We start from the raw sequence: 26,878 nt of genomic DNA, 5'->3' as shown, positions 1-26,878 counted from the left end.
TCACTTATCAGAAAGCATGCCAAAAGCCGCTGAATCTAGGTGGAGGTCATAACTGTGCTTGGTGTACCGCCCTGTTCACCTTTCCAAAGGTTTGAAAAATTTCAGAATAAAAGTTGGAAAATAAAAAAAACAAGTAAAGAAAACCAAACAAGTACAACAGGAAGGCTTGGCTGGCTTTGCCTGTGGGCACGAAGATAAACTTCCTGGTTGCAACTGGTGGTTTCCCACTTCCTTGTTCTGGACCAAATGGGGTTACACAACTGCAGGGGCTCCAAAACCTTTCTTCCTGTGAATTTCATGACGTTGGCCCAAGGCCCAATCTGGAAAGTGCCCAACTAATGAAAAGGGTTACTTCTCCGAAGGCAGTTTTCATTCTGAAATTCTACTTATCTGCATGAAAGCAATTTTCCTTCCCTGGGATCCTAATTCTAACAGTTAGGTTAGTACACAGATGGTGAAGCCTAAGGACAAGGATAATTCTATATATTATTAACACCTATTGATTACTGAGTCTATGTTAGGTTTCACGCTAAGAGATTAACATGGATCATCTCTCATCTAATTGTCACCACCAAAGAAGTAGTTACTATTCATAGCCTTCTTTGACAAATGAGGAAATAGATGCTAAGATTTAAGCCTTGCTCCGAAGGCTTAAGAAATAGCAGAACTATAACCTGAAGCCATCTACTTCCACTGCTCTCAAGATTCCACAAATCACATCTATCCAACAAACCAAATGTCGAATAACGGGGCACGGTTTAAATACATATTATGTCCATTCAAATGATGAAATACTATGCAGTCATTAGAAATCATGTTTAGAAGAATATTTAATGACACTGGGAAACAATCACAGCATATTAACTTTTACTATATTACAAAGTAGCATGTATAAAATAATCCCAATTTTGTTTTTCATAATGGGCATATATACACAGAAGACTGGGAGGAAATTATACCAACATATTAATGGAGGAATTATCACTTATTCTTATTTTCTTCTCTATTGTTCTGTAACGCTTGATGTTTTCCTTATAGTGACTGGATTACTTTTATAATGAGAATGAAATCTCTATTTTTTCTTTTCTTTTTTTTTCCTTTTTTTCTCTCTCTCTCTCTTTTTTATTTTTTTTGGCCGCACCGTGCGGCATGCAAGATCTTAGTTCCCCGACCTGAGATTGAATCCGTGCTCCCAGCAGTGGAAGTGCAGAATCCTAACTACTAGACCGCCAGGGAATTCCCCCTACTTTTTCATTACCCACTGAACAGCTCCTACACAGCTTACCCAAACCTTATCTATTATCCTGTACTGTTTTTCCCTCCTGGAATTACTTTTGCCCAATAATTAGCACAGTAGATTCTGAACTTGGCTTCCAAAAGGATCAGGTGTGCTGACAAAGTACGAAGAGGCCCAAAACGATCAGTCCCCGCTCCTCTGCTGAGAACTCCTTTTCATGCTTCCCCAGATGGGAAAAGTCATCTGTATCTCCGGCCTTGCTTTTACCGGGAAATTGTGTACATTCAAGCACATGTTGAAAGCAGAACAGCCCAACGAGGGAGAAAAAAAGGACAAAAGCAGTCCCTGCTCCAAAAGCCTTCAGAGAGACTTCCAGGAGAGAATTTGGGGAGATGAAAATACTGAATCAGAATCTGTGGGCCAGGGACTTCCCTGGTGGCACAGTGGTTAAGAATCTGCCTGCCAGTGCAGGGGACACAGGTTCAAGCCCTGGTCTGGGAAGATCCTGCATGCTGTGGAGCAACTAAACCCATGCGCCACAACTACTGAGCCTGTGTGCTGCAACTACTGAAGCCTGTGCACTCTGGGGCCCATGCTCCACAACAAGAGAAACCACCGCAATGAGAAGCTCACACACTGCAACGAAGAGTAGCCACTTGCCACAACTAGAGAAAGCCCACATGCAGCAATGAAGACCCAACACAGCCAAAAGTAAATAAAATTTAAAAAAAAAGGAAGAAAGAAACTGTGGTCTAAGACTGTAGAAGTCAAAAATTCCCAGGAGAGAACAAAACTGAATATGTACACGTGGGGAGAAAGGCTGCTTCTGCTGTGTATGGAAGGGGGGGGGAGACCCGTGAACAGTCTGAAAGCTTCTTCCCTCTTCCATGCATTAAGGGAGAATACGCAGAGTTGCAGGCAGCAACGTGGCAGCGGCTCAGAGGACCGCAGACACCAGAGCAGCTTCCGTATCAGAAAGGAAATTGGTGTCCTTGAATTGCTGTTTATTTACTACGGATTTTAGGTTTCCAGTATCTTTCCCTTTGAAATCTACAGCATTCATATGTACGGCTGCCTCTCCCATGCCAAGAACAGTCTTAATAACGCTGCTCAGGTCAGAGACAGTCTCTCAAACACCCTTTTCAGTCATGAGTCCAAAGCTAGACCAAAAAGCAGCTACCTCTGAGGTGAAGATGCCAAAAGTCTGCTCCTTTGGGGGTTCCAGAGCAGCGGGTCTGTTGAGCACTAGGAAAGGGGGTGCTGAGACGGTGAAACCACTAAGACAGCAGCTTCAGCCTGAGCCCACCTCATGAACTCAGGACAGTCCTAGAGATACGAGTCTCCCTGGGGAGAAGCCTGCTGTTTAAAAATTTGAGTGTATAATAAATGGGATCTAGAGAAAGAGAGGGTCACGGGGCTACTGAACTCTCATGATACCATGTGGCCCCAAGGCCAACAGGGCATCAGTCTTGCAATGCCAAGATCACATGTCAGGCTGTCGTAATTGCCCTCACGCGCCCCCATGCTTCCCTCACCTACCTTGGCTCACACCCGGCCTCCAGACCTCTTTCCATCCAGCAATGCACCCCTGCTCTCTGTAGCACAGATGAAATTTCATCTCATCTCCTTCAAAAGCCTCTCCAGATTGAGTCAGCAGACACTCATGACCAAATAATACTGCTTGCATCACAGGTCCACTCCCTTCCATGGGTACATGAAAATAAGCAGATTTAAGGGGTTCAGCGTTGGGAGGTGGGGGTGCCCGTACCCTACACTTCCTGAGGCAGAGGATGTAAACCAGCTCTGGGCTATGCACTTTTCTTACCTGGGGTGGGGTAGGGGAAGAGTTCTCTGCCACGGGTGCTCACAAGACAGCTAAGCTGGCTGGTCACAACCCAAAGCTAGTCACTCCCTTTTCCTCCATCTATTCCTTCAAAATACCCCAGCTCAGAGACAGGAACGTTCCAAAAGGCTGGCTTCTCGAAGAGGTTCCTAGGCCCTTGTGAAACCAAGAATTCCATCCTTTTCTAAAGCCAGTTTTCAGCTTGCTTTTCGGCATCCTGGCTGCTAAGAGGCTACTGGCACTCAGAGCCCTCTATGGTGGCGGGATCCATGGAGACAGGGAAGGGGGAGTGAAAGCTAGCTACCAAGTGATGACGACTTCTTCCTTCCAACAGAGAGCACGAAACTCCGAGCTACCCAGCGCTGCCCAAGGCTGCCGGTCACGTGACTGGTGGGCCTTCAGCAGCAGGCCCGCCTTTCAGGTGCAGTAGAGAGCTCTTAGATGTCCTCCGACTTCAGCTTCAGATGGGGCCCGGCCATATAAATGGATCTGGATATGCTAACTCTGCTCTAAGAACAGCATTAAACACACCAGAGGCCTGCTTCCCCCAGGGAGATGGGAGGCCACGGTTAGACTTCAGTCTCTTTCCAGGTCTTAGAAACGCTGAGGGCTGCCAAGGCTAGAGCTGGGAAGTTGGAGAATGTTTTCCACACCACTGAGAGAAATGTGGCTTGGGGTCCTGAGAGCAGCGTTGTTTCCGGAGGTGAAGGGCCCAGGTCTCCAGCTGACAAGTAAATCTTAATGGCACAAGAATCTTGGAAAGGAGGTGCAGCAACAGCTGACTCAGATGAGCGGCTGTTCCTTTTTATCCAGTGAACCTGGATAAACTAGGATAAACTAGAAACTAGGAGTTTCTAGCCTTGGGAAGAGACCAGATCATCTACAGGAAGCATCGCCAGTCGCCAAGAAGGAGGGACTGGCTGGCTTTTCAGTTGCATCTGATATGAACACTTGCGACAGCTGCAGAGGTTCCCCAAGCCTCGGGAGGAGAAAATCCCCGCTCTGATCGTTATGCCAGAAAGTGTGACTATAAACTCTGGGTATCTCTATCCCTAAAGAGCATGGGATGACATCACCAGGATGAACTGCAGCTTTCCAGAACCCCACCCCACTCCAACTCTGATATTCCTTTTAAATACTCGAGAAATCTGCCTCACTGCCTTTGAGCTTTGAGCAAAGTCCCTGTACACATGGAATTTCCTCTTCCCTCCTCCTCTCTTTCTGTGTGCTAGATTGAATGGCTCTAAACGCAGGGTCAGCAAAATATGGTCCTCCTGTTACGTTTGGGTCAGGAGGGGGGTGATTTGTGTGGTGAAATACACGTAATATGAAATTTACCATCTTAACCATTTTTAAGTGTACAGTTCGGTGGCAGTAAGTACCTTCACAGTGTTGTGCAACCATCACTGTCATCCGTCTCCAGAACTTTTTCGACCAGTCCTCCTGTTTTTGAAAAGTTTTCTGGGAACACAGCCAAACTCATCACATCACCTACAACATCTAAAACATTTATTATCTGGCCCTTCATAGGAAAAGGTTGCCGACCACTGCTCTAAACCAAAATATAGGGAATTCCTTGGCAGTCCAGTAGTTAGGACGCTGCGCTTTCACTGCCAAGGGTGTGGGTTCGATCCCTGGTCGGGGAACTAAGATCCCGCAAGCTGCACGGCCTGGCCAAAAAAATAACTTAAACATACATACATACACACACACTGGATTTCTAGTTTAAAATAGCATTTGCTTAACCACCACTAACACAGCCTCTCCCAGCTTTCCACTAAAATACCTATCAAGATACAGAAAATGAGAAAACTCCCCCAAGTTACTGAAAACTTAGACTAATGGCCATCTTGTCACAATAATCTGGAAGAAATCTCCATTAACAATAAACCTAAGGCTGAAATGAGAAAAAAACAACCTGGGGCCAATTCGTGCAGCAGAAACCTGAAACGAGATAGTAAAACACCGAGACCGTACAGCACTGTCAGCCCCATGGCTTAGCAATGGAGAGTTCATCTAGGAACCAGCAAACTGCACAGCCATGCCTCCACTACAGGGCTACTGTTTGCAAGGAAAACCAACAACTCCCAAAGCTGGTCTATATCCATTTGGAGACTCCTCCCACACACCAAAAGGGCTGAAGTGATGGCTTCGGTACTGTCACACTGCATTCTGGGAGTGGGAGACTTCACAAGTAAAACTCAGGGACCAATGCATGTTGGAGGCTGTAGCTTTTCACATACTTTATATGTTCAGCGTGTCAGAGAATCTAGTAGTAGGACTAAGCGATTCTATATGCGTCTAGCAGAACCCACCAGATGAAGCTGCTAGACACTGGGAAATGGGTTGGAAGCTCTGGGCATCAACCTGGCCACCAGGAGTGGAGCTGAGAAGGGGTTCTAACCAATACCAAAGAGAATATGAGGATACTCAAATGAAATCCACGTGCCCTGTGTCTTGAACAAAGAATAAATAAATCTTCCTTCTAATATGCATAAACATACCCCCAAAGACAGCATGCTTCCTATGAAAACCTCTAGCAGCAGAAGGGAAATGTGTATCATTCTGAAGACTTGGAGGAAGCACAAAAGTCTACATTTAGTGTCTGAACCAGAAGAAATATTTTAGAAGATGGCATCCTCAAGAGAACACAAGAAAACGTGGACTCTGTGAAACAGGTATAGAAAGCCACTGGAATCAAAACATATTGAGAAGGAAAGACACCAAACTGGAGTGAAGAGAAAGCTCAGCAAACCAAGGAAGAATTACAAAGAAATATTGTTGCAGCAGAATTAAATTTCACATTGGAGATGGCAAAGAGCAGAATCTACCAAATTCATAGTATGGTGGTCAGATCTGAACCTCTCCCAAGTGTGCAGAGGAAAAGGAAAGCTGACCTTAGAAATCCAACAAAGGTTGTTATTAGGAAATCTATTAATGCAACGCACCAAATGGGGAGGTCAAAGGAGAAAACCCAAATGAACCTCTCAATAGATTCTCAAAAAGCGTTAGCTAAATTCAGCAACCATTCCTGATTTTAAAAGGGGGGGTTGATAACTTAAGAATAAATTCTTTAACATTATAAAGGATGTTTAATCTTAACCAACAAACAACATGAGAGTCAACAGAGAAAACACTAGGAACATTTCCACTAAAATCAGAAACAAGGCAAGAATTCCGGCCAGTACTACTATTATTTAACATCGTCCTGGAAGTTCTAGTTAATACAATCAGACTTGAAAAAAGTTGCTCTTTGAAGGGAGATAAAGTTATCATATGGAAGTTGATACTATTAATTTCCAAAATAATCCAAGTGAAGCAGCTGAAAAACTACTAAAAGAGTTAAGCATGGTGGCCAAATATAAAATAAACATATAAAAAAATCAAAATCTTTCCTATGTACCAGTAATAATTAGTTTGAAAATATAATAAATAAATGATACCACAAACTACAAACTGTCCAGGAATGACGTTGATGAGAAATCTGCGGGATACACCATCCACACACACACCCTAGAATAAATTAAGAAATCTACCATATGTCTTTTCCCGGATAGAGAGACTCACTATGGTAATGACATTAATGAAATTTTAGGTTTAAAGTAATTCCAATCAAAATAACAGTATTTGGAGGAAGAGTCTGACAAAAACATTTTAAGTTCATTTGGAAGGAAAAAATGGTTCGGACTAGCTATGAAAAAAGTGTGAGTAAAGGAACAGTCTGGGAAGAATGGTGAAGAGAAATCTGGCTGCTGGCTGTTACAAATACAAGAGTCTGAAATTGGTGGCAAACTCGGCAGAGACATCGATGGGATAGTATAACAAGCCACCCAAATAAACCCTAGTTTATCAAAAGCATTTGGTAAAATACAGAACCATTTCCGTTTAAAATATCTCCAAGTAAATGTGGAGACTATTTAAATATAATAGACTATTTGACAAATACCAACAGCAACTATGGAAGAACACCATTTCTATTTGAAATTAGTTATAGACAGAGTGGCCCACCAGCATCATTTTTATTTAACGCTGTCTTTGAGTTTCTAGCAAAAACAGAAGAAAATGAAATAAATGATATAACCATTGGAAAGAAAAGATAAAACTAAAATGAAAGTTACCAGAACTAACAAAACGATTAGGTAAGATAGCTAGATATAAAAACTATTTTTAAAATTAATAAACTTTTTCTATTCTAGCAAGAGGCACTTAGGAACGGAAAGGAGGATAGTATTCCACTCATAACAAACAAAAAAGTCCTTAAATCTTTAAGAATAAATGTATCAAGAAAGGCATAAAACAAGATCTGAGCAGATGGAAAGAAATGCCATTTCTTAGACAAAAAGAGCTATAGGTTTTAAAAAATCAATTCTTACAAAACTGAAATTTAAATTTAATGCAATTCTAATTAGAATCCCAATAGGGTGGGGTTGGGAGGGCTGAATAAGTGATATTAAAATGTGCAGAAAAGAAAAAATACCGAAGAATAGCCAAGAAAAATATTATTGCATCTAATGTAATCCAATCAACATGGTTTAGGTACACAAATAGACACACAGATGAAACAGAACAGAGACTCCATAAATGGATCCTCGTATATAAAAAGTTTGATGACACAAAGATAGCAGTTCAGTTCACAGGGGAGAGTAAGGATTACTTAACGTATTATGCTACTGTCACTGGTTATCCATCTTTGAGAAAACAGTCTTAACAAAGACTGGGAACCCAGAAGCTCTAAGAAAATAATCATATTTGGATATGAAAAAGATGATGTGGAAAAATATACCATCAGTAAAGTCAATACATACAGATTTGGGGAAGATATCTATAATAAAGATGGTAGACCAAGGGCCAATATCCAAAATATACAAAGAGGGCTTACAGGTTAAGAAAAATATAAATAACCCCTAGGAAATGGGCAGATAATATGAACAGATAATTCAAAGAGAAAATCCAACTGGACCAAAAGAGAGAGAGAGAGAGAGAGACAAAACCAAAATGCATTAGTAGCCAAGGAAATACATCCATTAAGTTGTCAGAATTATAAAAGAACCATAAAACCTTATGCTAGTAGGGATGTGAAACAAACAATAATCTCATATGTTACATATAAAAGGGAAAAGTGAATTATAACAGCCTGTTTTTGTAAAGCAATATGGAAACAAATATTTATTTATATATAAACATTTGTGTCTGTGTGTATAAATTGAAAGCACCAGTATATAAGGGCATAAGCACAATGATGTTTAATTCAAGCATCGACTGTAGTGGCCGAAATCTGGAAAGAATGTAAATGTTCATTAGTAGGGGAATAGCTAAATAAATTGTGCATCCATGAAATATTTTCCAGTCTTTTAAAAGAATAAGAGCCATACCAAGAGGCTTTGATAGATTTTCATGAGATGAAAAAAGTAGGATGTGTTAAAGTATATATAGAATTCTATTTTTATAAAACAATTAACAAAAACAGCAAAACATTCCAAAACCCGTGTGTGTGTGTGTGTATGTGTGTGTGTGTGTGTGTGTGTGTATGCGTGTGTATACCTGTGAGCATGGAGAAAATATGGAAGGATACATACTGGTTTGGTAATATACAGGGATGATGTGGAAAGGTAGAGGCGAGGGACAAACCAAATAAGGAAAAGGACAGGGTAAAAAGGACCACTATAAAAAAATAAATCCAGCAGTTATATTTATGTATTTTATATGTACAAACACACATAAATTGAATTCAGTTTAGAAAAGATACAATAAAAAAAACTAAATGTGGTCTCTGCTTGTTAAATTTTAAAAAAAGCATAAAAGGAAGGCAATAACCAAAATAATCTCTTGGTGGGATTAGGGGTGGTGTTTATTTTCTCCTTTATGTTTCTGCATTTTCTATAATGAGAACTGTTACTCTCATAATAATGAAATAAAGCCAATAAATGTGACTTTTAAAACATGCCACTGAAAAATTGAGCCCATTTTGGGAAATCAAGGGGGGAAAACAGGGTTAAATACACCTTCCGCTTAGAAGCTGTCCAAGTAAGAGCTTATGAAATCAGGATCCATTACCCCTCAACCAGCAGAAAGTTATTCACCTTAGGCAAGAGACTAAGTGGCTATTCCAAGGAGCTATCTGAAGCAGCAAATAGGGTATATTTTCCCCTACCTAACACTTTAAAGACTTAACTAAATCAGAAAGCCATTTACACCACTCTCAATTATCTAAGGATTGGCTGGGCTCTTTACTTTTTGCCCTCTCTCTCTGGCTTGCAGCCATTTCCCTGCTCAGAAACAGCTCCAAAATGGGGGCCAGAGAAGGGGGAAAGAGACAAAATTAATTGGGTCGATTTAGCTTCTCATTAGCAACTCTAATAAAAGGTTTGATAAATGAGATGGTCACAACTCGTGGTTAAAATGAGGCTTCCGGGACTCTTGAGAATTTCATTTAAGCAAACTTGCCTTCAGACAAACATGATTTGCCTGCAATACACTTTAATGGATCTGATGCTTTTCAATTTTAAAGAAAGTCAGGACCTGTAATAAGGTGATATTTTTCTCTCCTCAATTTAATTTGCACTTTAACAACAAAACAACCCCATAAAAACACAAAACAAAGTCCTTCAAAGTATCCTCAGTGGAACAGCAGGACCACAGTACAAAGATTCGCTAAAGGAGGGGAGCTGTCTCAAGAGAAACTTGAGCACACTCAAGAGAAACTTTACGAGGGCGGCAAACTTCCAAGGGGGAATGTCTTGGCCATAAAACACCACCACAGAGAATCGCTAAAAAGGATCTGTCAGGGCCTGACAAAAGCACAAAGGCCAAATCTCCACATACAACATTTGCCTGTTTCATTGGACCCTTGAAGACTTTTGTCCCTTGGGAAGCCCAGACACAAAGCACTGCAGGTTCAAGGTGGTCACAAGCAATGTGTTCATCATCCTTTGTTATCAAACAGACAAGGCAGTTCAGCAATGGCAACAGAAAAACAATCTCCCCTTACTTGAAGACGACGACAGCTCCCGGACATGGAGGGCAGGCCAGGAGAAAGATCTGCAATGGAAAAAAAATTAAGTATGGTTATCAAGAGAAATGCTGGACACAGTGAGACAGTGTTATTTTAATAATAATAATTAATAACCAAACTCTTACACAGAAAATGTAACATAAAAGTCTTTAAAAGACAAGCAGGTGGTTTTCCAAACATGTCTGTGTTTGCACATGCATCTGTGTGTGCCTGTCTGTTCCGGCTGTGTGTGTGTGATGGGGAAGGGGTAGGTCGGGGAGAGAGGGAAAGAGATGGATGAAGAGCGGAAGAAGTAATTGGTGGAGGGGTAGGAGATGGGGAGAGCTTTTCTTAAGCCATTTCAGCCTCTAAAACACTTCCTCTTAACCTCTAGAAGACTCAGTTTTTCAATTCTTCAAGATCAGCATGACACGAGTAGCCAGTATGACAAGCTTTTAACCTAGGACAAGTAAAAATGGATTCTGAGATAGGACAAATTACACAAATGCCATCTGGTTTGCCTCCCATGGGGGAAGGTGGGTTAATCAATACCTAGCTTTACCAGATTTAGAAAGAAAAATACAGGATGCCAAGTTAAATTTGAATTCCAAATAAACAATGAACAATGTTTTAGTATAAGTATATCCTGAATAGTGTATGGAACGTACATATACTAAAACATTATTCATTGTTTATCTGAAATTCAAATTTAACTGGACAGCCTGTATTTCATCTGGCAATCCTATCAATATTGCCACCCCCCAGGCCCTCAACCTCCCTTTGATTTTGAAGGGGAACAGAATTTGCTACCCCAAAGTTTGTTTCTTTGGCATAAGGATTCCTTTAGGCTGGTTGTTTTTAAGAAACAACAGACATAGGAAAAGCTCTGAAAACTGTGTAGAAGTTACCCTTCTGTAAGAGACATCTACACTTATCAGGAAAATCTCCATTTGTTAAGGTGTCTCCCTCTAGGAAAAGAAGGAAGACTCGAAATCTCTAGAAACTCTCAACAATGGAGAAGGCAAGGACCTAAATCTGCCTAACAACCCTACCCTTGTTCACTGTGCTTTTCCTGGTCACCTCCAGGAACTGGTCTCCTCCACCCCTACCCACCAACCAACACTCAACATCTTTCTTTTAACTTTGGCTGAAGATGGTATTTCAGGTGGTGGATTGGGCCATTTCAGGGAGTTAGTCAGTTTTCCTGAGTCTCCCTCATGTATACAGGAGGTATACATGTTTTTAAACTTCCGTTGTTTTTCTTCTATTATTATTATTTTCCTCCTTCACATTTGATTGGTTTGTTTCGAAGCATGACTAAGTGGGTCCTCTTCTAGTCTCCCTGCTCAAACCAAACAAAAAGAACCTGGTCCTTCTAAGAGACCATCAGTTCCATGCTACTTGGTTTGAACTAGGCCTGGGTTACAGCCTTCAAAAACCTATAGCCGTGGCAGTCTGACTGCACCAAAGCACTGGTTCTCAAGAGGGACAAGGAAAGCCCTGCAGAGCACTTATAAAATGAGCAAATTCCTGGGCTCCCCCCATTGGGAGTGCTGATGCCAGAAGTTTGGGGTTCCGGGAATCTGCGCATTTTAACAAATGCCCCAGGAGATTCAAACACTCCAGGCAGCCAGATGTGCTGAAGGTTTGATCAAAGACATTCAGGGAAAAAAAAAAAAAGACATTCAGCAGGAGAAGGATTGACAAAAGAATGAAACTCATGTTTATGGAGTCACCTTACCTACAGTGACTTAATGGTGAGGATATACAAAATCATTGATATGTGTCCCTCTCCTGTGGTGAGCATTTATGAGCAGACATTATCTGCATTATGGGCTAGTTTGGCTTTGTCACGAGTATATTCTTTATATTCTGTCCTTCAGTTCTCTCAGAATCTACACTTAAGAGGAAAGGGTACTATAAGGAAAATCACTATAAGTAGAGACACCTGCTTGAATCCCTGCCACGAAGAAGAGAAAGAATGGAAAAGAAAAAGGGTCTTGAAAGGAACACGGCCAGGAGTCCATTACCCACACAATACTTCATCAGAGAACCCCGCCAAGAAAATATCCATCGAGAACATGCCTTTCCCCTGTGGATCAATTTGATTAAAAGTGCAAAACCAATGACAATCGCAGGTCCACAATTCTTTAACTGCAATCGCCAAATCCAAAAAGCTCTAAAAACCAAAAGTCTGTTTTTGGTTTGTTTGGTTTCTTTTCAAAACTAATTTGGTAGCAGATATGACTTGAACTGAGCTGGGGCTACTTACAGACTTTCTTTATTCCATTTATGGTGAGTATACACACATTTTCCACAAAAAGAATGTATTTTGAATACGGGGTGCTGTCCCAGACCCCACTGGGAGTGTCTGTAAAACACGTTCACTGGGGCTTCCCTGGTGGCACAGTGGTTGAGAATCTGTCTGCCTGTGCAGGGGACGCAGGTTCAAGCCCTGGTCCAGGAAGATCCCACATGCCGTGAAGCAACTAAGCCCATGTGCCACAACTACTGAGCCTGAGCTGTACAGCTCACGAGCCACAAGTACAGAGCCTGCGTGCCACAACTACTGAAGCCCGCGCACCTAGAGCCCGAGCTCCTCAACAAGAGAAGCCACCACAATGAGAAGCCCGCGCACCGCAACGAAGAGTAGCCCCCGCTCGCCACAACTAGAGAAAAGCCCACATGCAGCAACGAAGACCCGACGCAGCCAAAAAAAAAAAAAACCACGTTCACTGTATTGCCTTTCTAAAATCCAAATAATTCAGACTTATGAAATACATCTGACCTTAATGGTTTGGGACAAGGATTGTCAACTTGGAATTTCAATCATCCAGACATGAACTTAACCCCACTCCTCAACCCCACCTGTCAGGAGCAGTCCAAGAAAGAAACAAAGCTGGTATTCTTTACCACTGTCCCAGCAGTAAAGTTACTCACTGTAGGCAAGGGACCAAGTTGGAGGCTGTACAGAGTTACCCAGCATCAGGCCCATCAAAGGCTACATTCAGAAGCTACAGTATATAGAAAGCAGACAGGGGCCCCTAACCACCTTGGAAAGAATACTTCTGGAGTCACCTAAGAGCCGTGCCAGCAGTCTTCCTGAGCTTCTGGAATACCCTAGATACTTCCAACATGCGAAAACAGAGAAGCAAAAATGCGACGCTGGGCCCCACTGTTCACTCTTACTTTTCTATACGCACAGCCAGGAGGAGATAAGCAGATTCTTGGGGGCCAATTTCCCTGTAACTGCTCCATTTGGCTGGTTCTGATCCACGACAGCCCTATGCCAGAGGCCCAGAAACCTACTGAAGAAAGCAAGCCTCCAGTCCCAACTCACTCATGCATCTGATTTCTCTTCAGGTAGCTCTGCTAGTCTTGACTGTAACTGAGTTTCCAACAGTTACTTTCCTGTGGCCATGTCATTTCCAACCAGCACGTTGGCCTTCCTCGTCTTGCTTGTCTATTCCCAACACCAGGATAGAGGGTATCTTTTTCAAGCCAACTTTAAAGCAGATACATGTAGACACATCAAAAAAGGAGATTTGAAAAATGACCCCAGGGACTTCCCTGGTGGTGCAGTGGTTAAGAATCCGCCTGCCACAGTGGTTAAGAATCTGCCTGCCAATGCAAGGGACATGGGTTCGAGCCCTGGTCCGGGAAGATCCCACATGCTGCAGAGCAACTAAGCCCGTGCACCACAACTACTGAGCCCGTGTGCCACAACTACTGAAGCCTGCATGCCTAGAGCCTGTGCTCTGCAATGAGAAGCCACCGCAATGAGGAGCCCGCGCACCGCAACAAAGAGTAGCCCCAGCTCGCCACAACTAGAGAAAGCCCGCACTCGGCAACGAAGACCCAGCACAGCCAAAAATAAACAAAATTCTTTTTAGTTTATATGAAAAAGGATCCCAACTCCATCCTATCTTTTTCCAGTAAACTCACAGTCTCCTCTGGCAACTTCATAGATTTATGACACTAAACCTCTCTGCTCTGTCATGCTGGAGGCACATCCATAATCACGATTAACCAAAGGAGAGGAGTGAAGATAACATGTTAATTCAGAGGCCCAAAGGCCCCCAGCCTTGGCCCGAATATCCCTGCTCTCTTCTTTGATTGGCTGCCAACTGCCTCCAAATTTTGCCGGCGTTTGTTTCAGCCTAGCAGACGGAAAGCTAAACTATCACTTAAGCTGCAAACAGGGTGGGAAGAGAGGACACTTGGAAGTACAAACAAGGACGGCAGGAAGATGAGAAGGCATATGAGCACATCCCAGCACCGACTCGGCACTCTGTGCTCACGCTGCCATCCGCCCAGCTGGGCACCTGAAGAAAAGGGCGTGGGCAGGGAGCACACAGAGAGATGCTACAAAGCACTTCCACTTACCCATCGCCTGGGAGGTAAGCAGGGCCTTGCTATGAAATCCCATTTTACAGATGGAGAAACCCAGGGGGAAGGTTCTGACAAGGTTTCTGGCAAGAACCCAGGTCCCGTAACTCCCAGATCAACACACTTTCCACCTCACACCTGACATGGTCCCAGCCTCACGGGGGCTTCTCTTCTTTAGACTCTAGCCCTGCCCCTAGACCCCCCAACAGAACACATGGTGCCACCGCAGGAGCCCCACACCTGTACCACCACACAAAAATCTACTCCTCACAAGGCGAGACATCTCAAAACACAAACCTGCCTGGGCAGCAAATTATATTTACGCAGATGGATTTCAGAGTCCAGCAGTCTCTAAGGACAGGCTCATCTTAGCTCCAACCTGCTTCATTCCCAGATCTGCTGGGTGCTGGCAGTTCCTGAATCCTTACAGAACTGGACTCTTGTTTGGCTGGTTTTTCCTGGAAAACCCTTCAGGTTCCATTCAAAAACCACGCTCTCGCAGCTTCCCCAGGAGAGACTGGTCTAGCGTCTTGCCCACAAACTCGAAAATTCAGCTTTTTCCTAAGCATCTAATCTAGGCACCAGCAGCTGTTCCAGTTCATCCTCTACCTCTGAACCACTCTGGTACCAGGTTCCCACCTTCCCTACCCAAGCTCTCAGCATCACTCGACCCACTCCTGTTCCTGTCTCTGTTCCACAGTCATATCAGCCCCAAGTTCACCGGCATCAATATCCAACTCCCTGTCAAATTCTGCTCTACCCAAACATTAGATTCAGTAAACCCCCATGGTCATAACGCGGAAAGAAGATAATTTTTATTCACAGGAGGAAGCGGTAACACTATGAGAGATGTATTTGGGAAGGACGGCCAGTCACCAAGACCATCCTAATTGAAGGGCTAGACAGGTTAAGCAGTGAAGAGGGATGGGAAAACGAAATGAAAGGGAAAGAGAGTAAGAGAGGGACAGGAGAGTTGCGTTTGGCCTGCAACACAATCTTCCGAGGCCCAGCCCTTGCAGCTCCAATTCTCCTGGCTCCACCGCCTATGAGAGCACCCGACAATTTGGGGGTTCCTAAACAGGAGTGCTTACAAACATTACCCACCATTCCTTGGGCTGCCCAAAGTCTGTCCTAGGCTCTGTTCACCAATGTTTATACTCTTGGGTCCTCATCTTCTCTCTCCCTGGACCACTGAAATAATGTTCACTGGCCTCTTGCCTCCAGACACATTGCTGCAAGAGGGATCTATCTAAAATGCAGCTCTGAGCTACCCTTTAAAATCCCTTAATGGCTGGCCAGTAACTACAGGAAAAGCTCAAGTTCCTTAGCATGGCCTCATGCATTGTCCCAAACTGTATCCTGAACATACTCCATGTCATAAACATGCTTCTACAATCTCATTTTCTAATAGCTTCATTTTATTCAATTATATGGATATGCAACAATTTACTCAATCAATCTCCTCCTGTCGCACACGTAAGTTACGTCTAAATTTTCAGATCCTTCTCTATTTAGCCTCCATTTGTAGAATAAGAATTTCTAGGTCTTCAAAGGGAGTATACATTTTAAGGCTTTTAACGGATAATTCTAAACTGCCTTCCAGAAAATGTCTTTGAATTTATACTCCCGCCAGCAACATATGAGAATGTGTTTCTGCTACAGCCTGGCCAAATAGGTCATTATCACTTTTTAAAAGGCAAAACACTGAAGGGGAGCAGAATTTGCCACCCCCGAATATGTCTCTTTGGCATAAGGACTATTTTGAGCTGGTTTAAAAAAAAAAAGCAGATACAGGAGAAGCCCTGAAAATCAAGTATATAAGACTCTTTCTGTAAGAGACATTTACATTTATAAAGGAAAACTCCATTTGTAAGGATGTCTCTCTGTACAAGAGAAGGATGACTCTGAATCTCTAGAAACCCTTATCAATAGAAAAGGCAGCAACTTAAATCTGCATAACAACCTTACCCTTGTTTACTGTGCTTTTCCTGGTCACCTTCAGGAACTGGCTCCCTCCACCCTTTTGTCTTTAGCTGCAGATGATATTTGAGGTGGTGGCTTGGGCCCTTTGACAGAGTTATTCAGTTTTCCTGGGTCTCTCCCATGAACACAGGAGGTATACAAGTTATTAAATGTCTGTTTGTTTTCCTCTTGTTATTCTGTCTTTTATTACAAGGGGATCTCAGACAAGAATTTAGAAGGGTAGAAGGAAAATTAATTTTCCTCCACTACAATACACACACACTCTTTATTGCTTTAATTTGCATGTCTCAGATTACCAGAAATATTAAACTATTTTCTAACATGGTTTTTGGCCAGCCATATTTCTTCTTTGGGGATGTGACCATCTGTGGCCTTGCCTGTTTTTCAACTAGTATGTTCTTTTTCTTATTGGGTTATAAGAGCTATTTACATTTTAATGACATTGAATACAGACTATTTGACATTTACTGCAAATATCTTTCCCATGTTGCCATTGTTGTAGCTCTGGTTACGGTAGTTTCGTATGGAAGTTTTTATATCTTTATGTAATCAGATATACTTGTTATTTCCTCGATGGCTTCTATCTTTGACGCCATGCTTTGAGTCTTTTACAACCCTGGGATTAAAAAAAGAGTCCCCGATTGTTTTCGTAATATTTTAAAATTTTAAATCTCCAAATCAAGAAATTGTATCACTGCTAATCCTACTCACTCTTCCATGAGAATGGCCTTCTCATCTTTCTTCTTTTAGCTACCTCTTTTTTACCCTTCAAATAACAAAAGAAAGCATCATTTCCTCGATCCTCCCATTAATTCCTTCTGTTTACCTCTTTCTGAGAAATTACCATTTGTGTCAGTATAAGGAGCTGACAAAGAGCCTTCTCTCAAGAATTTAGACAAAAGGGAAATTGGAGTACCTGCTAACAAACTCTCAGGCTTCAAAAATCAACATACGATAGATTTAAAAGACTGCAAATTCATTTTAAAGCCAGAATGTTCCCAGACTTGAAAGACCACATTGTAACCTGTTTGAATTATACCCAAAGAAAGAACGGGGTTGGCCAACGACTGAGGTATAGAAAAAGGAGAGTCACAAAGGCATATATACTTGGTAGTGTCCACATCCAAGCACTATCCAGGGACCAGAGAAGCTTAGCTTAAAAACATCAAGTCTTCTGGTCCCACTGCCAAATTCATCCCTATTAAGAGAATGGAAGCAGGATAGGGAGCCTTGCTAAGTGGTTAAGATTATGGGCTTTAGAGTAAAGACAGACTCGGGTCCACATGCTGGCTCTGCCGCTCACCAGCACCGTAACCTTGGACAAGAGACTGGAGGAATTTTCAACTCTAAAATAGGGATAAAAATAGCACCTATGTCTCACGAGGTTTTGGAGAGGATCAAATGAGATAAAGCAATCAAAGCACTTGGCACAATGTCTAGCACATAGCTAGCACTCAAGACATAGTAGCTATAATTATTCTGATCTCAAAAGAAAATCCATCCCTACTGTGCGCTACATCAGCAAGAGCTTAGATTAAACTTCCAATTCATCTAACTACACTTGTTCTATTTCCACGCTTGTACTATAATGTGCTAATATATTACCTGGCTTCCCTTGTCCAGCCGCCTACAAGGAGAGAATCCTTAAACACTCGAGACTCAGTTTCCTCGTCTGTCAGATGAGAATTACATTAGTACTATCTCATAGGGTAGAGGTGAAGATTAAAGCACTTAGTTTGAAGCCCTTAGTTCAGTGCCTGGCACATTGTAAGGAATAAAATAAGTATGAGCTATTGATAGCATCACCCTTCTTGGATGCCCTTTCTGTTCTCCACTCACTGCAAATTCCATCCAGGCCCATAGCAAGTTCTAGTTCCCGCACAAAGCCTTCTCCAATAACTCCAGATAACACCTCTTTCTTCCCAATGGCCTATACAACTCATTAGGTACTTAGATTTTATTTAATTTGGAATATTAAGCGGCTCCCTATGGCTCCACACAGTGCTATCAAGAGCTAGGATCTGATTATCAATTGTTCCCTCCTGGCGAATTTTTAATTGGCACTGGTGAGTCACTGAACAAATTCCAAAGTCATCTGTCGGGTAATTAAGGCTCTAGACAATGTGGCCCTCAGCTGCCTTGCCCACTATGCCTCAGGTTTTCACCCTGAACCTCAGTTTCTACATTCTAAAACAGAAAATAATAATAGTGCCTGCCTCCAACATCTTAAACTCAACTGTTGTTTGATGCAGATAACAAATGCTTTCTGGATATTTCCATCTGTATGTTATACAGGTATCTCATGCCTACCATGCCTAAATCTGAACTTGCCGTCTTCTTTCCCTAACCTCTTCCCTCGCTTAACTGCTCCCTCAAAAAATGGGAGAGAAGGGACAGCTCTTCCAACAGTAGAATTCCGACTGATAAAGGCAGAAGGCATGAGGGAAGCAAAATTAACATTAGACAAACACTGCAGCAATAATTGTACGCAAGAACCATTGATAGATGCTGATTAGCAGTGAAAGATGATCATTTTTGCATGGAAAGTACTTATTAATTACAAAGGTAAAATAGTAACTTTACGGTGGAAAAATCTGGCAAATGACCAAGGTTAACATCACCAGAAATAACATATATCATCATGTACCCCCTGATATGCACCAAGAAGGGGAGGACATCACTTCTGTGGTATTTTTGCCAAAATTACTCAAATCTAATCATGAAAAAAAAATCAAGTTAAGTCCAAATAAGGAACACTTTACAAAGTAACTGACCAAGTACTCTTCAATACTGACAAGGTAATAAAAGACAGAGACTAAGGAATTGTCATGGACGGAGGAGACCTAACAACCAAACGCAATGTGCGATCCTGGACTGGATCCTGGAACAGACAAAGGACGTGTATGGAAAAACTGGTGAAATCGGAATAAAGTCTATAGTTTAGTTCAAGCACCAATGCTAATTTCTCAGTTTTCAGGATTTTACCATGGTTATACAAGATGTTAACACTAGGGGAAGTTGAAGGAAGGGTATATAGAAATTCTCTGTAGTATCTTTACAACTCTTCTATAAATTGAAAATCATTTTAAGATACAAAGTTTTTGCAAACTACTATGTATAAAATAGATAAACAACAAGGTCCTACTGTATAGCACAGGGAACTATAGTCAACATCTTGTAATAACCTATAATGGAAAAGAACCTGAATATATATATATATATATATATATATATATATATATATATACACACATGTATATAAAAGTGAATCACTTTGTTGTACAACTGAAACTAAAAAAACATTGCAAATCAACTACACTTCAATTAAAAAAATTAATAAAAAAATAAAATACAAAGTTTTAAAAAACAGCAGTTATCCAATCAATTAGCCTATCTTCAAGCCTCAGAGCTATCTTTGATGCCACCCCTCTTTCTCAGGCCCCATATGTAGTCAGTCTCCAAGTCCTGTCATCTTGACATTTAACCTTTTCGTATATCTCAAATCCACCCTCATTATCTTTTCCTAGTTCACTCGCTCTCATTTTCTTCAACTACTATAACAGTTTCCGATCTGATCTCAAGGCCTCCAGTGTCTTCCCTTCTTCACTCTAGTTCATACAGTACTGCCAGGTTCCTCTTCTTAAAACAAAGCTCTGATCATGTTATACAACTCACAAATTCTGGATGATCGATTCAACACAATCTCTATCAAAATCCAACTGACGGGGACTTCCCTGGTGGCACAGTGATTAAGAGTCTGCCTGCCAATGCAGGGGACACGGGTTCAAGCCATGGTCCGGGAAGATCCCACATGCCGCAGAGCAACTAAGCCCGTGCGCCACAGCTACTTAAGCCTGCGCGCCTAGAGCCCATGCTCCGCAACAAGAGAAGCCACTGCAATGCGAAGCCCACGCACCACAATGAAGAGTAGCCCCCACTTGCCACAACTAGAGAAAGCCCACGCACAGCAACAAAGACCCAAGGCAGACATAAATAAATAAAAAAATAAAAATTAAAAAAAAATCCAACAGATGTCTTTATACAAACTGGCAAGCTAATAATTCTAAAGTTAATATGGAATTGCAAGGTACCCCAAAGAGCCAGAAAAACCTTGAAAAGAAGAATAAGTAGGAAGATCCACACTTCCAGATTTCAAAACTTACTACAAAGCAACAGTAATAAAGACAACGTGGTGCTGGCACAAGGATAGGCATATAGGCCAATGGAAAGAATTCGAAGTCCAAAAATAAACCCTCCCAACTGATTTTCAACAAGGGGACCAAGACCATTCAATGAAAAAAAATTCTCTTCAACAGTGTGAAGCCTCGTAGATAGCTTCATCCACCAGAGGGCAGACAGCAGAAGCAAGAAGAACTACAATCCTGCAGCCTGAGGAACGAAAACCACATTCACAGAAAGACAGACAAAATGAAAAGGTAGATGACAATGTCCCAGATGAAGGAACAAGATAAAACTCCAGAAAAACAACTAAATGAAGTGGAGATAGGTAACCTTCCAGAAAAATAATTCAGAAATAATGACGGTGAAGATGATCCAGGCGCTTGGAAAAAGAATGGAGGCAAAGATGGAGAAGATGCAAGAAATGTTTAACAAAGATCTAGAAGAATTAAAAAACAAACAGAGATGAACAATACAATAACTAAAATGAAAAATACACTAGAAGGAATCAATAGCGGAATAACTGAGGCAGAAGAACAGATAACTGACCTGTAAGACAGAATGGTGGAAATCACTGCTGCGAACAGAATAAAGAAAAAAGAATGAAAAGAAATGAAGACAGCCTAAGAGACCTCTGGGACAACATTAAACGCAACAACATTCGCATTATACGGGTTCCAGAAGGAGAAGAGAGACAGAAAGGACCCGAGAAAATATTTGAAGAGATTATAGTCCGAAAATTCCCTAACACGGGGAAGGAAATAGCCACCCAAGTCCAGGAAGAGCAGAGAGTCCCAGGCAGGATAAACCCAAGGAGAAACACGCCAAGGCACATAGTAATCAAGTTGACAGAAATTAAAGACAAAGAAAAATTATTAAAAGCAACAGCGAAAAATGACAAATAACATACAAGGGAACTCCCATAAGGTTAACAGCTGATTTCTCAGCAGAAACGCTACAAGCCAGAAGGGAGTAGCATGATATATTTAAAGTGTTGAAAGGGAAGAACCTACAACGAAGAATACCCTACCTGGCAAGGATCTCATTCAAATTCGGCAGAGAAATCAAAAGCTTTACAGACAAGCAGAACCTAAGAGAATTCAGCACCACCAAACCAGCTCTATAACAGATGCTAAAGGAACTTCTCTAAGTGGGAAACATAAGAGAAGAAAAGGCCCTACAAAAACGAACCCAAAAACAATTGAGAAAATGGTAATAGGAACTACATATCGATAATTACCTTAAATGTGAATGGATTAAATGCTCCAACCAAGAGACAGAGACTCGCTGAACAGATACAAAAACAAGACCTGTATATATGCTGTCTACAAGAGACCCACTTCAGACCTAGGGACACATACAGACTGAAAGTGAGGGGATGGAAAAAGATATTCCATGCAAATGGAAATCAAAAGAAAGCTGGAGTAGCAATACTCATATCAGATAAAATAGACGTTAAAATAAAGAATGTTACAAGAGACAAGGAAGGACACTACATAATGATCAAGGGATCAATCCAAGAAGAAGATATAACAATCATAAATATATATGCACCCAACATAGGAGCACCTCAAAACATAAGGCAGCAGCTATAAAAGAGGAAATCAACAGTAACACAATAATAATGGGGGACTTTAACACCTCACTTATAACAATGGACAGATCATCCAGACAGAAAATTAAGAAGGAAACACAACCATTACATGACACAATATATCTCATATATTTACTTGATATTTATAGGACATTCCATCTGAAGACAGCAGACTACACTTTCTTCTCAAGTGTGCATGGAACATTCTCCAGGATAGATCACATCTTGGGTCACAAATCAAGCCTCGGTAAACTTAAGAAAATTGAAATCATATCAAGAATCTTTTCCGACCACAACACTATGAGATTAGACATAAATTATAGGAAAAAAAATGTAAACTACACAAACACATGGAGGCTAAACAATACGTTACTAAATAACCAAGAGATCAATGAAGAAATCAAAGAGGAAATGAAGAAATACCTAGAGACAAATGACAATGAAAACACGACAAACCAAAACCTATGGGATGCAGCAAAAGCAGTTCTAAGAGGGAAGTCATAGCAATACAGTCCAACTTCAAGAAACAAGAAAAATATCAAATAAACAATCTAAACTTACACCTAAAGGAGCCAGAGCAGGAAGAACACACAAAACCCAAAGTTAGTAGAAGGAAAGAAATCATAAAGATCAGAGCAGAAATAAATAGAAACAAAGAAAACAATAGCAAAGATCAATAAAACTAAAAGCTGGTTCTTTAAGAAGATAAACAAAATTGATAAACCTTCAGCCAGACTCATCAAGAAAAAGAGGGAGAAGACTCAAATCAATAAAATTAGAAGTGAAAAAGGAGAAGTTACAACAGGCATGGCAGAAATACAAAGCATCCTAAGAGACTACTACAAGCAACTCTATGCCAATAAAATGGGCAACCTAGAAGAAATGGACAAATTGTTAGAAATGTATAACCTTCCAAGACTGAACCAGGAAGAAATAGAAAATATGAACAGACCAATCACAAGTAATGAAATTGAAACTGTGATTAGAAATCTTCCAACAAACAAAAGTCCAGGGCCAGATGGCTTCACAGGTGAATTCTATCAAACGTTTAGAGAAGAGCTAACAGCCATCCTTCTCAAACACTTCCAAAAAATTGCAGAGGAAGGAACACTCCCAAATGCATTCTATGAGGCGACCATCACCCTGATACCAAAACCAGACAAAGATACTACAAAAAAAGAAAATTACAGACCAATATCACTGATGAATATAGATGCAAAAATCCTCAACAAAACACTACCATACAGAATCCAACAACATATTAAAAGGATCATACACCATGATCAAGTGGGATTTATCCCAGGAATGCAAGGATTCTTCAATGTATGCAAATCAATTAATGTGATACCCCATATTAACAAATGGAAGGATAAAAACCATATGATCATCTCAATAGATGCAGAAAAGCTTTTGACAAAATTCAACACCCATTTATGAGAAAAACTCTCCAGAAAGTGGGCATAGAGGGAACCTACCTCAACATAATAAAGGCCATATACAACAAACCCACAGCAAACATCATTCTCAATGGTGAAAAACTGAAAGCATTTCCCCTAAGATGAGGAACTAGACAAGGATGTCCACTCTCACCACTTTATTCAACATAGTTTTGGAAGTCCTAGCCACGGCAACCAGAGAAGAAAAAGAAATAAAAGGAATCCAAATTGGAAAAGAAGTAAAACTGTCACTGTTCGCAGATGACAAGATACTATACATAGATAGTCCTAAAGATGCTATCAGAAAGCTACTAGAGCTAATCAATGAATTTGGTAAAGTTGCAGGACACAAAATTAACGCACAGAAATCTCTTGCATTCCTATAAACTAACAATGAAAAATCAGAAAGAGAAATTAAGGGAACAATCCCATTCACCATTGCAACAAAAAGAATAAAATACCGGGCTTCCCTGGTGGCGCAGTGGTTGAGAGTCCGCCTGCCGATGTAGGGGACACAGGTTCATGCCCCAGTCCAGGAAGATCTCACATGCCATGGAGCGGCTAGGCCTGTGAGCCATGGCTGCTGAGCCTGCACATCCGGAGCCTATGCTCCGCAACGGGAGAGGCCACAACAGTGAGAGGCCTGCGTACCGCAAAAAAAAAAAAAAAAAAAAAAAAAAGAATAAAATACCTAGGAATAATCCTACGTAAGGAGGTACAAGACCTCTACTCAGAAAACTATAAGACACTGATGAAAGAAATCAAAGGTGACACAGACAGATGGAGAGATATACCTTTTTCTTGGATTGGAAGAATCAATATTGTGAAAATGACTATGCTACCCAAAGCAGTCTACAGATTCAATGAAATCCCTATCAAATTACCAATGGCATTTTTTACAGAACTAGAATAAAAAAATCTTAAAATTTGTACGGCAACACAAAACACCCTGAATAGCCAAAGGAATCTTGAGAAAACAACAAAACAAAAACAAACAATGGAGCTGGAGGAATCAGACTCCCTTACTTCTGACTATACTACAAAGCTACAGTAATCAAGACAATATGGTACTGGCGCAGAAACAGAAATATAGATCAACGGAAGAGGATGGGCTCGGAAGAGGATGGAAAGCCCAGCAATATACCCATGCACCTATGGTCAACTAATCTATGACAAAGGAGGGAAGGTTATACAATGGAGAAAAGACAGTATCTTCAATAAGTGGTACTGGGAAAACTGGACAGCTACATGTAAAAGAATGAAATTAGAACACTCCCTAATACCATACACAAAATAACCCTCAAAATGGATTAAAGACCTAAATGTAAATCCAGACACTATAAAACTCTTAGAGGAAAACATAGGCAGAACACTCTATGACATAAATCACAGCAAGATCCTTTTTGACCCAACTCCTAGAGAAATGGAAATAAAAACAAAAATAAACAAATGGGACCTAATGAAACTTCAAAGCTTTTGCACAGCAAAAGAAACCATAAACAAGACCAAAAGACAACCCTCAGAATGGTTAAAATAGTTGCAAATGAATCAACAGCAAGGGATTAATCTCCAACATATATAAATAGCTCATGCAGCTCAATAACAAAAAAACAAACAACCCAATCAAAAAAATGGGCAGAAGACCTAAATAGACATTTCTCCAAAGAAGAGATACAGATGGCCAAGAGGCACATGAAAAGCTGCTCCACATCACTCATTATTAGAGAAATGCAAATCAAAACTACAATGAGAAAAAAAAAAAAAAAAACTACAATGAGGTATCACCCCACACCAGTCAGAATGGCCATCATCAAAAAATCTACAAAAAGTAAATGCTGGAGAGGGTGTGGAGAAAGGGGAACCTTCCTGCACTGTTGGTGGGAATGTAAATTGATACAGCCACTATGGAGAACATTATGGGGGTTCCTTAAAAAACTAAAAATAGAATTACCATATGACCCAGCAATCCCACTACTGGGCATATACCCAGAGAAAACCATACTTCAAAAAGACAGATGCACCCCAATGTTCATTGCAGCACTATTTATAATAGCCAGGTCATGGGAGCAACCTAAATGCCCATCGACAGACAAATGGATAAAGAAGATGTGGTACATATATACAATGGAATATTACTCAGCCATAAAAAGGAATGAAATTGGGTCATTTGTAGAGATGTGGATGGACCTAGAGACTGTCATACAGAGTGAAGTCAGAAAGAGAAAAACAAATATTGTATATTAACGCATATATGTGGAATCTAGAAAAATGGTACGGATCAACCAGTTTGCAAGGCAGAAATAGCAACACAGATATATGGACACCAAGGGGGGAAAAGGGGGGTGGGGCAGGATGAACCGGGAGATTGGGATTGACATATATACACTAATATGTATAAAATAGATAACTAATAAGAACCTGCTGTATAACAGGGAACTCCACTGTACAGTAGAAACTAACACAACATTGTAAAACAGCTATATCCCAGTTAGAAAATAAAATGGTGCTGGGACAACTGGATTTCCACATGTATAAGAATGACATTTGGACCCCTACCTCACAATTGTGTTCAGAAATTAACTCAAAATGAATCAAAACCTAAATATAAAAGCAAAAAGTATAAAACTCTTAAAAGTAAACATAATGGTAAATCTTCATGATCCCAATTTAGCAATGGATTCTTAGATGTGACACCAAAAGCACGAGCAACAAAAGAAAATACAGGTAAACTGGACTTCATGAAAATTAAAATATTTTCTGCCTCAAAGTATAGTATCAAGAAAGTAAAAAGACAACCCAAAGAATGGGAAAAAATTTTTGCAAATCTTGTCTCTGATACGGGTCTAGTATGCAGAATACATAAGTGGCTTTCAAAACTCAATAATAAAAAGACGATAGTTAAAAAGTGGGCTAAGGATTTGCATAGACATTTTTTTCTAAAAAGACATACGAATGACCAATACACACATGAAAAGTTATTCAATATCATCAGTCATTGGGAAATGCAAATCAAATATACAGTGAGATACCACTTCTCACCTACAAGCAAGGCTAAAATAAAATGTCAATCTCAAGTATTCATGATGATGTGGAGAAATTGGAAACCTCATACACTGCTAGCAGGGATGTAAAATGGTGCTGCAATATGGGAAAACAGGTTGGCAGTTCCTCAAAGAGTTAACACAGAGTCATCATATGACCCAGTAATTCCACTCCTATGTATATA

General features: G+C 40.8%; 1 protein-coding gene across 8 annotated transcripts in view; it reads right to left on the bottom strand.

Annotated features, from left to right (window-relative positions):
• TMEM164 (transmembrane protein 164) overlaps positions 1 to 26,878 on the bottom strand; it is a 161,324-nt gene that overhangs the window by 74,796 nt on the left and 59,650 nt on the right. For 6 of the 8 annotated variants that reach the window (XR_013825783.1, XM_079911249.1, XM_079911252.1 and 3 more), the window contains one exon: positions 10,069 to 10,118. Coding sequence is in view for 5 of the 8 variants with exons in the window: in XM_079911249.1 (XP_079767375.1) it covers positions 10,069 to 10,118 (50 nt within the window). In the remaining 3 variants the exon portion in view is untranslated. Of the gene's footprint in view, positions 1 to 2,776; positions 2,939 to 10,068; positions 10,119 to 26,878 lie in introns of all 8 variants that reach the window. The other 2 variants (XR_013825784.1, XM_079911250.1) reach the window with 1 other exon arrangement.

Source organism: Stenella coeruleoalba (genome assembly GCF_951394435.1).
Source record: "Stenella coeruleoalba genome assembly, chromosome: X".
In the NCBI taxonomy this organism is placed as follows: Eukaryota; Metazoa; Chordata; class Mammalia; order Artiodactyla; family Delphinidae; genus Stenella; species Stenella coeruleoalba.
The sequence above is the reverse complement of the archived record's forward strand: the minus strand, read 5'-3'. Positions and strand labels throughout refer to the sequence as shown.